Source organism: Pundamilia nyererei, unplaced genomic scaffold, assembly GCF_000239375.1.
Source record: "Pundamilia nyererei isolate P.nyererei 1_Seehausen unplaced genomic scaffold, PunNye1.0 scaffold00001, whole genome shotgun sequence".
NCBI lineage: Eukaryota > Metazoa > Chordata > Actinopteri > Cichliformes > Cichlidae > Pundamilia > Pundamilia nyererei.
In genome coordinates, this window is record NW_005187402.1 from 11009682 (window position 1) to 11022283 (window position 12602).

Sequence of the window (12602 nt, forward strand, 5' to 3'; positions counted from 1 at the left end):
CAAGCGTGGACACAAACGTACACCTAAAAGCAGCTTTTATGTTGGCATCCGTGTAGGTTTACCTGCACTGGAAATCCAATAATGACAGGCTTCTGCCACATGGTATTTACTCATATACTTTAAAATCCCAAATAAGTGAAGCACTTATGTGTTGGGCAAAGCTACAGTCTGTACATCAGAGTACTTCAAAGTGACCCCTCTTCTGGCCTTGTGTGCACCTTTCTGTTTGGCTGGTACATTTTTCATAAACATCCCCTGGCTGTATGTCTGGTTGCCTAACATAGCTGCATATGTGTTATATAACTGAACCTCCAGAGCAAACAGATGGAAGCACCGCAGCAACAGGTATTACCGTCACTGTGCCAGCATAGAACAATTCCAGATTATGATTCATGAATAATGGATGAGTGCAATTGCACATAAACAAGTCAGGCCTTCACAAAAGTAGTTTACAATGATAGATGGGCATCTATGCTTCACTGACAAAATTCATGCACTGATCAGTGATCACTGCTTCCATGAAAGCTATTTTAATTTGAACACTTTGCCCTCCTAACTCATCACCTGCAGGGTTGATAAAGTTCAGAGAAACCTCCACCTGTGCTGTTTTACCTCTTGTTCCATCAGGGACTCTTAATGATGGTGCCATCACAAATTATTCAGGTTTTTCAAAGAAAAATTATTTCTGATGCAACATACAGTGCTTAACAAATGTATTCACCCAATCCTATACCCAGAATAATGTTTCACCCACATCTGGTTGAATGTTATGCTTGATTCATTTCTGACTTCTCAGAGTAGTCCCTTGTGCCAGCTCAAAAAATTTGAATTTAGCATATATATTTTTTTAGTTCTGAAGTTTTTGATAGATTTCTAAAATATTTGCGTGTCCTTGTTTTTTTTATGATAATACATTGATCAAGCAGTGTACTTATATATTGATAAACAGCGTGGTAGGAAACCTCATTTTAAAGGATGAAGGAAAAACTCGCACGTGTCTATTTTTTTCCTACTGGCGATTTGGTTTGAACATGTAAAGCAGAGACATTAAATATGAAGAAAGAAAAAAATATTAAGGACAAAAAGCAAACTTACATGTAGAGAAACAGTTTAAAGTTTTAAAGATCTCTCTCTCTCTCTCTCTCTCTCTCTCTCTCTCTCTCTCTCTCTCTCTCTCTCTCTCTCTCTCAGTTTAGAAATGGGCTGGTTCTCTCGGTGATGTCACCTCGCTCCTGTGTGGACATTTATTCCACACAGTGTGCATCTCCCGTTCGTCTCCATAGAGAAGCGGTTCACCCTAACGCAACTAGCATTACGCATGACATGGATGCCGCAGGAGCGAGTTTATTCTCGGAGTCTTTGCGGATTGTGAACTCTGCTCCTCTCGCAGTTTTCTCACACAGTCGACATCTGATGTGCGTGTCGGATCTCCCCAAAGGACGTGTGTTAAACAGTTTGCTGTTTCAGGAGATCACGTCTGCAGCCCCCGTGTCTTATGTGGGCTGCACTCGATAGTGACCCGGAGCTTTACGCGCAGCCGATCCCCATGCTTTAGCAACACAGCTCAGCGCACTCAGCCTTAGATGTTTCGAAAAAGAACAGGGTGAAATAACAAAGATGATACAAACGGACATTTTGCAGACAGAATGGATTTAACCCAGCTAAGCCTCTTGTTGGGAAATGTTTCCAACGTTGAAAACACCACCGACGCACCGTTCGCTCTGCCACACACAGAGGCAGCCACCGCACTCATCATCCTCGTGGTTACAGTGATCATTTCGGTCACAATTGTGGGTAATGTGTTGGTGATTGTAGCGGTTCTTACTAGCAGGGCTCTCCGTGCCCCTCAGAACCTTTTCCTGGTCTCTCTAGCATCGGCGGACATCCTGGTGGCCACACTAGTGATCCCCTTCTCCCTCGTCAACGAGGTAATGGGCTACTGGTACTTTGGAAGTACTTGGTGCGCCTTCTATCTCGCTCTGGATGTCTTGTTCTGCACCTCATCCATCGTTCACCTGTGCGCCATCAGCCTGGACCGATACTGGTCAGTAACAAAAGCGGTTAGCTACAACCTGAAACGGACACCTAAGCGCATCAAGTCCATGATTGCTGTAGTGTGGATAATATCTGCTATCATCTCCTTCCCTCCTCTCCTCATGACCAAACACGATGAACGGGAGTGTCTGCTAAATGATGAAACCTGGTACATCCTCTCATCCTGCCTGGTCTCCTTTTTCGCTCCCGGTCTCATTATGATTCTGGTATATTGTAAAATTTATAAAGTTGCCAAGCAGCGCTCCTCCACCGTGTTCGTGGCGAAGAATGGCCTGGAGAGGCAGCCCTCTCAGTCAGAGACCTGTTTTGTCAGGAAGGACCGGTTCGAAATGGAGAGCCCTAGCAGTCAAAGCTCCGGCAGTCATCCGCAAAAGCAAGGGGAGCTGGACGACATCGACCTGGAGGAGAGCTGCTGTGCATCGGATACGAAACCCCGACACCATCGCTTCACCAAGCGAAGGAAAGTAGAGGGATCGGACAGTTGTCCACCCCAGAACTGCCGACTTTCCTGGGCTTCAGCCCGGGCGTTACAACTTTACCCGGAGCAGAAGAACCCAGCTGGGCGACAACAGCTGGCCGCAGCCAACAAGACCAAAGTGGCCCAGATGCGGGAGAAGCGCTTCACCTTCGTCTTGGCGGTAGTGATGGGGGTGTTTGTGCTCTGCTGGTTCCCCTTCTTCTTTACTTACAGCCTGCATGCTATCTGCAGAGAGAGCTGCTACATCCCCGCCGCACTTTTCAACCTTTTCTTTTGGATTGGCTACTGCAACAGTTCTGTGAACCCCATAATCTACACCATTTTCAACAGGGATTTCAGAAAAGCTTTTAAGAAAATCATATGCAGGACATCAAAACGCACATGAAAGGTTGAAAAATAATTTTCTGGCTCTCAGAAACATTGGGAAGAAATCATAGTATTATAACTTATTGATCTTGGCTGACTATTCTGCTACTCCATCACTTAAATGTAATGTTTAGCATATTAAAAATATCCAGTGTTGTGTACACATTAAATTGTCTATAATTGAAATAAATCATTATATATACTTGACCATTCCTGCAGCAAGCTCAGATATTTCAGGGCAAGGGGAAGTCATGGTCACGTCTGTTGCTGGACTCTGAGTGTTGGCAGCTGGTCACTGTGGGTGCCGAGATAAATAGAAGATTAATCTCCAGCATGGAGATTTTGACTTTTTTTGTGATATTGAAGAGGAAAAAAAGTGCTGAATTCTGCATGGATGAAATGTTTGGCATTATTTCAGGTAATTCGTGTAGCTTTCTGTACTTGCTGCAGTTAAAGGTACAGCAAGGTTATCAGCTGTTTCTTATCAGTGAACCCCTAAACTTATGTAAGAGTGTAATCTCACACCTCCGCCATGCTATCACACCACCTCAGGACCAGAACAATGGCCGAGCTGAGGCCTGCATTTGCAGAATTGATTGCACACGTCTCTGTATTTCATTTCCCTGCAACTGCTTAACATTTTGTCATTAAATATTTTAAGATGCTGTTAAACATGCAGTGCCAACTTACTATACATATCGTTTTTAAGTCTTAGACAAAAGCCTCCTGATGGATTTGACATATTCTTGAATAAACAGAAGAAGAACACTCAAAATAACAAAAGTAAAAACATTTCTGATAAGATCTCAGGACTGGTTTAATCCACTGTGAGCTCTCTTTGGTTAAAAAAGAGTTTAATATCTATAAGTCAGGCCTCACACTGTGATGCTAAGCTTTATAAAGCTGTTAGATTACCACTTTCTTAATATAGTGAAAAATCTGCAGAAGAACTCATTCATAAGGGACAATTCTTCAGTATGTGATTAAAAATGATTAATGCATTGGTACAACTCGTATACATAGGATGGGAGTGTTATTAGAAGACTGTATTTGAACTTCCCAACACTGTTTTCCATACAACATCAGACTGTGGTCGGTTGTTGATGCATGTGGGATACAACGTGTATGTCATACGGTGAATATATCATGAAGGACCGCGCTGAGTATAAATACACTATTTATATCCTCTTAGGAATGTCTTCAAAGCACTCCTACTGCTCACTGGCCCCTCGCCAAAGATAATCACCCTGTCTGAGGGATGTCATGCTGAAAAAGAGAAAAAAAAATGAAAGCAGTTTTTGTGAAGTATGCTCACATTCGCAAGGGTATTATTAAAATACTGTCAGGAGAAACAAGGGTGAAGATGGCTGCATATTTTCTTTTCTTTTAATGTGAAATACCATTTTATTTATGAAGGGAATCAGAAAGTCCGAGAGGAGTGTTGTTAGCGCGAGGAAACTTTATCTCAGAGGGATTCACAAACTCTCGAAAGAAATTAAACGTCTGGGTCAAGTCGCACTTGTAAGAGTCGGTGTAATTAGCTTTGTGCCTTCATCACATTTAGCAGGATGGGATTGATGCTTATTTATCTGTGACTTAATGGGATGTTGCTGTACACATGTTACATGTAACCTGATTTCTCCAGAGAACAAAATTACAAGTGCATTTTTCATTACCTCAAAATGAAACACTCATATTTAAATTATTTGCTGATAGTAAACTGATTCGTGGCTGACAAGACACCCAACTCCCTTGTTAAATCACACTTCCGAATTCAATTGTCTTTTGTAATCAGCTGCTCAACTGCAGCAGGATTGGGGCACAATACTTTTAATTAGCTGTAGTGTTTTCTGACGCTTTCATGTGCACTTCCTCCAGGCAAGTCTCTTCAAACGTCAGCGCAGCTCTGTTAAATCTTTTGAAAGCGAACGCTTGCAATATTACATTACAGTGCTGTTATTTTCCTTTGGTGACGCGGGAGGAAAGTATGACAAAGCAAAACATGGAGAATTCTCACAGTCATTCAACAGTCGTCGCATAAACGTTCTGATAGCTCAACCTTTATTCAAAACCAAGCCTGTGGTGGCTTTTTGTGTTTTGCAGATTTGAAGCTCTACAGTCTGCACAACAATCCACAAACTCTTTTCCTTATCCCAGAATGTAAACAAAGTTGGCGACTGGCTCAGGAAGGGAAGCAGAGCTGCAGTGACCCTTGACCTCCTAAACTCTCTTCTAAAGACTTAATGAGAGCAACAGAACAACTGGACAGAGCCAAAACATTTCCTGATGTGAACTGTTGACAAAAAAAAAGCCCCACTCGAGCCTCTTAATAGGGGAAGAAGAGTGAAGATTTGGAGTTTAAAAAAAACAAAATTTTTTTAGAGCCAGAAAATTTTGCAAGGTTATTTGCAGTCTTAATAGTCAGAAAAGAGACAGTAATGAATATTTCAAGATAGGTGCGCCGCAGAGAAAAGTGAGCGTCTTAGGAAAAGGGAGAGAGTGGAGAAGGGAGCAGTTGCTTCTTGTCGTCTGCTACATTACCTTGTTTATCACACAACGGAGCATCTGCAGGTAATTGCTTTTTTCAATTGTCTCTAACAAGATAAGGATTGGAGGCAAGTGAGGCCAAATTTCGACTCAATCTCAGGAAGCTGTGTATCCAGAGAAGGAGACCTCAGTATGTCATTAGTGTAAATCAGCTGGTTTCATGTCTGAGCGAGGGTGGAACTGGGCTCATGTCTCCAGGGTGTTCTAATATATCGCCCTGCTAAACGCAACCACTATGTGACTTGAGTCGACAATATAAATCCCACCGTACTAATTTAAAGATGATAGTGGTATTATCTGTGTTTGAGAGCAGATTTTACTAACTGAATCCCAGTGACGTTCATATTGCATTTTAAGATATTTACTATGAAAACAATGTTTTACTATGTTTTGTGTTTTCCATAGAGATTTGGAAATTAAAATATTATTGTGCATTTCCCTTCACTGTGGTGAACATGGGCACTGTTTAGATAGAGCCAGTCCAGCAAACACTTTCCCTGCTGCTGTGGAAAATCTGTAGCACGGCGAGTTTGCTGCTAAATCTGCATAAATTATCCTCAAATGACACAATCTACTCCAATTTGAATAACAATACAGTGGCCGGAAGTTTAAGAAAGTGGACTGGATCACTGGTTTTAAAATTGTCTTATGATTCATCGTCTGCTTTATTCCTTTGATTCTCAACAAATAAAGAATGTGTATAAACAAAGAGAAATATGTATTTCATGTAATTAGTCATAACTGATACAATGTCGCTCATTTGGACCGAACGTTTACATCATGCTCGGTGACTGTAACTCCTTAAAACAAAACTATTTTCCCCCCTTGTATGTTCTCATACAGAAAAAAAAACATGTCTGAGGGGTGACTAATGACTTGGACTGTGCTGGAAATGTTTTAGTCCCCAAAGACCCAACTAGGACACGTAATCTGAGTTATCTCTGCTCTGGTACCTGCCTTATTATTTGTTATCCAGGATTAGGTACAAAGATAGTTCAAAAAGTAATGCATAGTCATTCTAGGAGACAACTTAAGTTTACCTCCATTTAACTCCAAACTATCTCTGATTTAAATGTTTGGTAGTGATGAGGTAATGATGTAAGAATGATGCAATAAGGTGGAAAAAAGGTAATAATATTTATTGCCCATTTATATAAATTTCAGTGAAATATCACTCAGGTATGATGATAGTTGACACATTACTTGGTTATTTGATATTACTTTTGTAGAGTGGTAATAACTTGTTATTACCATATTATTACCCCCACACAGCTGTAATACAAGGTGATACTTAAGTAACGGACTCTTCATCACTACATTCAGAACATTCAGGGACAATTGCACCTCTCTGAATTTATATTCATGAATTCCTCCAGAACTACAGGTCTAAAGTATTGCACCATCCAGATAGAAAGTGGACAACAAGGCCTTCTGAATGCTGTGTTGCTGCTAACTGGCTTTACACATCAGTGAGTGAGAGACACTGCATCCATCCATGCACAGTGTCTCATAAATTGCACACAATTCATGAGAGACCAAATCTTTTTATCCTCAGACAATATTTAAACTCAAACAAAACATTTGTGCAGCTGCTTCATTTGGGGAAATCTCTGCTACATTTCTCTCACAATCTGGACTGTTGTTAACACGCTCCAGTGCTTTCCCTCACTCCTGTGATGAGACAGATTACTCGGGCTGATTATGCATTCTGCTGGACGATGGTGCATCTCTGCCAACTGATTATTATTTATTTCTATCATCACCGGTAAACACACATAAGACAAACACACTCTCAGCTCTCTGCCAGGCGCTCGTCTGTTTCACACATACAGGGAGAGTAAGTAAAGCATTAAGAGGATGTTTGTGACCTGCGATAGCCTACATAGTCTTTAAAGCCTGTGATAGCCCAGATAGGATCTTTCACCTTTAAAACAGGAAATGAACTGGACCTGCTGTTTAGCAAAGGTATGTCACTGTCACACAACAGGGGCACTGCACTCTGAATATCGTTAGTTCACTTTTAAACAACACATAACTCACTGCTAATTAAAATAACTGTAGTCTGAAACACAGCAACCTCCCTGCCTTTTGACCCTTTTATATTTCACCAACCATCCAGATTCATAAAAGCACATATGAAACCATTTTTTCCTTTCAAGGCTTGTTTTATGAAGCACTAGTAGGGGTCGCTTCCTGCAGTGTTTTTCTAAGTTGAAACAATTTTTGTGGCGGCACCTGCAGCAATAACACTCTGCTAACTAATATTTGTGTCAAAAGGAGGATGAATATTAGAAATAATGAAAATGGGAGTTACTATAAAGAGCTTCATGTGCATAGAAATAAAGTCTGTGTTATTTCCTCAGGCAGGAGGGATCGGCTCTGTTGTTTTTCACCACCGACAGCAACAACAACACTTCGGCACATACTCTCTTCTTCCCCAGTTTAAATGGATATGAAGGATGGGTGTAAATGCTGATGATTAAGAGTTCACATGCATGTTTTTCTTCTTTTTATTTTACTGAAGATATTAAATAAGTGGCAAATAAAAGTAATCTTTAAGAACTTCTTCAACAGTATTGATTGCATTTAGTTCTTGAATGACTTACAAGTAACTCACCGAGGCTGCTTTTGCTCAGCGTATATATGTGTGCAGTGATCATGAAAGATTTCTTTTGGTGTCGAGCATATCAAACATACCCTTCAAAAACTCACATGCATGCGACAAGCTTGTGCTTGCAATACTGCGGTGCAGGCTTTCAGCTCTCCTAATCCCATAAGAGAGAGGATGGTTTTTTTCACTTTCTTAAGCTACAGTAAGAAGAGGATAACACGCTTTTACTCCTGTCCCTAAAAGGATCAAATTCACATAGCCTTGTCCATAATATTTGATATTTCAGGGGTTTAAAGAGAGAAAATAGAAAAGGAATTTAGCAAAACTTGTTGTTTTATCTTCAAGAAAAAAAAAATGAAAATCCATTAAAGCATTAAAGCAGCATTTATCAGCATTTTAATTATAATGTAAAAAGATCTCAAAAAGAAAATGACTATCGTGTGACTGTATAGTTTCCCCATGCCTGAAGGAGGATTATTGTTTTGGTTTTTGATGATATTCTTTCATCCGCCTTGTATGGTACAGCTCCAACACCAAACATCAGATAAATTTAAACTACTTGCAGATTGATGAAACCAGATTAGCATTTAGCAGCTAAAGACACGAATATTTCCCCAAAGAAATGACACCAAAACACAGCTGGGAGCTGGGTAGAAATTGGACTTTGATTCATCAAATGGTCGGCAACAACAACTCCAAATAGTTGATAATGTTGCATCATGGCTGCTGGGTAGTTCGAGAAGTGTTGCCAGCACATTTATCAGAACAGCTTCATGTAATAACAACATATGAGAGCTATTCTTACATCACCTTTTTGCTCTGCCCCCAAGAAACCAGATTATTACAACCTCAATTCTAAACAAAACTGGGAAGTTGTGTAAAACATAAGTAAAAACTGAATGTAATCATTTGGAAACATCATAAACCCGCATTTTATTCATAGCAGAGCATAGAAAATATGTAAAACACTGAAACTGAGAAAAAATATAAATTTATGAATAAAATTCGATCATTTTGAATTTGAAGAGACATATCTCAAAGGACGGCAGTGTTTACCACTCAACGTTTCATTTACCATGAGTGTGGGAACCATCTGGGAACTCTGGGAACCAGTTGCTGGAATGTCCATTCTTGTCTGATATAGGATTCTAGCTAACAGCTAACAGTCCTGGGTCGCCTTCTTGTATTTTTCATTTCACAACGTTTCAGGTGTTTTCAGTTGAAGAAATGTCTGGAATGGGGCGAGGCCAGTTCACCATCCAGACTTTTCTACTCTGCAGCAGTGTTTTATATGTGGTTTAGCTTTGCAGTGCTAAAATATACAAGGCCTCCTTTAAAAAGATGACATCCAGATAGGAGAATATCTTGGATGTCTTGGTTTAAACCCTGTGTATAGAATTCAGCACTCAGATGTGCGAGCTGCCAATTTCAGAGGCACTAATGCACCTCGTACCATCAGAAATGCAGACTTTTGAACTCTGTACTAATAATAAGCAAATAAGCTAAAAGGCTCATTTTGATTTGTCTGACCGCATAACAGTTTTCCACTTTCCCCCAGTCCATTTGAAATAAGCTTTGGCTTATAATTATGTTAACTAATTGTGTATGTTTGCATCTTAGAACTTTAACCTGCATTTGTAGATTGCACAAAAAATTGTGCTCACTGAAAATGATTTCAGTGATTTGTTCCTGAGCACATGCGGCGATTGCTATGAACAAATCATGCAGTGCTGCCTGAGTGCCAGAAGTTCACAGGCATCTGATACTTGTTTTCAGCCTTGTCATTTGCACATTTTGAGAGAATTGGAGTTATATTTTAGGTCCAGGTTTATTCCTGGTAAAATAATAATCTTATGGCAAAGTGAATTACCCTTTTATTTAGAAAAGTACTTTTGATGTCTGAGGCAAACACATTTTTGTCAGATATTCCCCACATAATTTTCTCCATACAACTATTCCCCTGACTGAGAGATTGTGGATTATGAATAGTATGATGAAAATCCTGCTGTTCAGAGAGCAAGTGAAGGAAGTTGTGGGAAGGGTGGAAGAGGGGTGTTTTACCCTTGACCTCAGTCCCTGTGGCCAAGAACTGAACGCAGTACTGAAGAGGCCACACGCTCATTCCACAAGACAATCACCCATAAAAATTTGGATGTTATGCATCAGTTTCATAAACTTATTTATCATGCTGTGCATTGAGAGTCAAGTCCACTGTTAAGGTTGTGTGTTATTTTAACAGTTCTAATCCAAGATTGTGGAATAGTTACTCAAGCATTCACCCGTCACTTCCCGAGGGGTAAGAAGTCACTTGGGTCATTTAAATACAACCTGCAACCTCTCCAACACCAACCAAGCATAGGATTTACAGTCATTTTCTTTTCCATTCTTTTATCTCATTCCCTGACAACGTTGGTCAGCGTTCCCAAGCTGGAGCTAGAGTGTAAAAACTGAAAATATATAGACAATTTAGTAAAATTCAGAAATTCTAAGAAAAGCAGGAAGTAATAACTCAAAGCAAGAAGCTGATTGAAGACGATGGCTGAAGAGAGCACAGCTGCAAAACATAGCAGCCGTTCATATGTAATGGAGATTGTCACAATTCCACTGTGGCATCAAAATAAGGGCAGGGGAAAAATGCAGGAGTAATGAAACGTTACTCTGAGGAAACAGACCAATATCCTGCTGTGAAAACAAGGCAAAACAATCCAAACATGGGGACTGTTTATTTCCATGACATTGACTCTTCTCCACCACATCGATTCGCCTCCATCTCCCTTTGCTTATTATAATGGATTGGATTTATATAGCGCTTTTCAAGGCACCCAAAGCGCTTTACAATACCACTATTCATTCACTCTCACATTCATACACTGGTGGAGGCAAGCTACAGTTGTAGCCACAGCTGCCCTGGGGCAGACCGACAGAAGCGAGGCTGCCATATCGCGCCATCGGCCCCTCTGGCCAACACCAGTAGGCAAGTAGGGTAAAGTGCCTTGCCCAGGGACAGAACGAGCAGGACAGAGAGCCCGGGGATCGAACCGGCGACCTTCCGGTTACAGATGCGATTCCCAACCCCTGAGCCACGGTCGCCCCCCTATTACTATGTTCATCTATCTGCCTTGCAAAATAAGAGAAGGTTCATATTCCAGGACCTTCTGACTGTATTGGAAGAGAGATAAATGGAACTTATTCTAAGCATCAAGAGTTTGGACGTGTGAGAACACAGGAAAAAACTGTTAGTTCTTTTTGCACTTTACGCTGCACTCGCAAATATATCATCTTGTGCATTACCATTTCACACAATAGCACCGAAATTCAAAAGCAAAGCTCTTATTACTCATAACTATTTTGTCAAGAAGTGCACACCATACTGAATAGGAAGCCTTTCATGGAATTTTAACTCTGACCCAGACTTTACTTTTATCGGGGTGTAGACGATGAGATTTATCACCTCGCACTTGGCAAGCTCTCTGAGAGGAAATTCATCTTTAAAAATAACCACCACTCCAGCTCAAGAGGTAAACTTCCAGCCTATAGATATCTGGTATTTGAGAGCTATGCAAGGAATTCCCAGATGAACAGCAGCTCATTAATGGACTTTGGAAAATGTGATTGTGTATTACTAGGGGTCATTTTTCAAGTGTTACCTGGAACTGAGTGTTGAATGCAGGAGAAGATGCGCATATGTTTATGTTTATCTCTCTTTGGAGTTTGGTTTGGCAGGGCATCAGTCTTTCCTGATTCACTGGAAATGCAGCCTGAATGCAAACAACAGCAAAGTATCATAGCTCATGTGTATTTAATATATGGTGAGCTCAGTATTACAGTTTGCTGCTTGGATTTCCTTTTTTTAAAAGAAAAGTTGCTTGTTGGATATATAATAAAACACTTTTTTTTCAGTGACACCACAAACCTCAATGTTTCAGCAATTGCAGTTATAGCCAGTCTATTACAATAGTAGTGAAACCTTCTTTTTCTCTGAGCATGAATGAAACTATCCACACTTACAGGGCCAGTGGCCTTTTATTAAATTTATCTGACAACAATAACACCTGGTAAATTTGGAGGCCATGTGTTGACACTGACCTCAATATCATACGTGTTCTCCAGTTTTGGATTCATTCCAGCAAAGTGGGTCAGACAAAAGCTGAACTTCAGCAGCACTGGTCTCCAAAGTAGGATGCAGCGTGTGATTTCAGTAACCTCACTTCACCTGGCACCTGCCATTATGGCACCGGTTCTGACATAAACGGTAGTAACCAGACCGAAAAGCAGCGCACATTTCGGTGCTTTTTTTCGGTGCTTTTTTTCCCCTGAGATGTGATACACTTTGGATTCTAGCCAATCATTTTACCTTTCCAAGGATAGTAGGCGGGCCCAGGTACGTACGTTCTTTTAGAGCAGAGCTACAAATTAAAAATGCCCAAGGCGAAGCAGTCAAAAGTGTGGCTGTACTTCACAGCAAAAGATGCAAACTCAGCAGCCTGCAACAAGTGCTTTAAGGTGATACTGTGATACTGTGCAAAGGAGGTAACACCTCGAATC

At 40.6% G+C, this 12602-nt stretch overlaps 1 protein-coding gene across 1 annotated transcript; it reads left to right on the forward strand.

The window, feature by feature from the left end:
- Positions 1-1256: 1256 nt before the first annotated feature.
- adra2db (adrenergic, alpha-2D-, receptor b) lies at positions 1257-3658 on the forward strand. The gene has a single exon (XM_005719850.1). The coding sequence runs from the start codon at positions 1647-1649 to the stop codon at positions 2916-2918; it is 1272 nt and encodes a 423-aa protein (XP_005719907.1). The 5' UTR covers positions 1257-1646; the 3' UTR covers positions 2919-3658.
- Positions 3659-12602: the final 8944 nt, after the last annotated feature.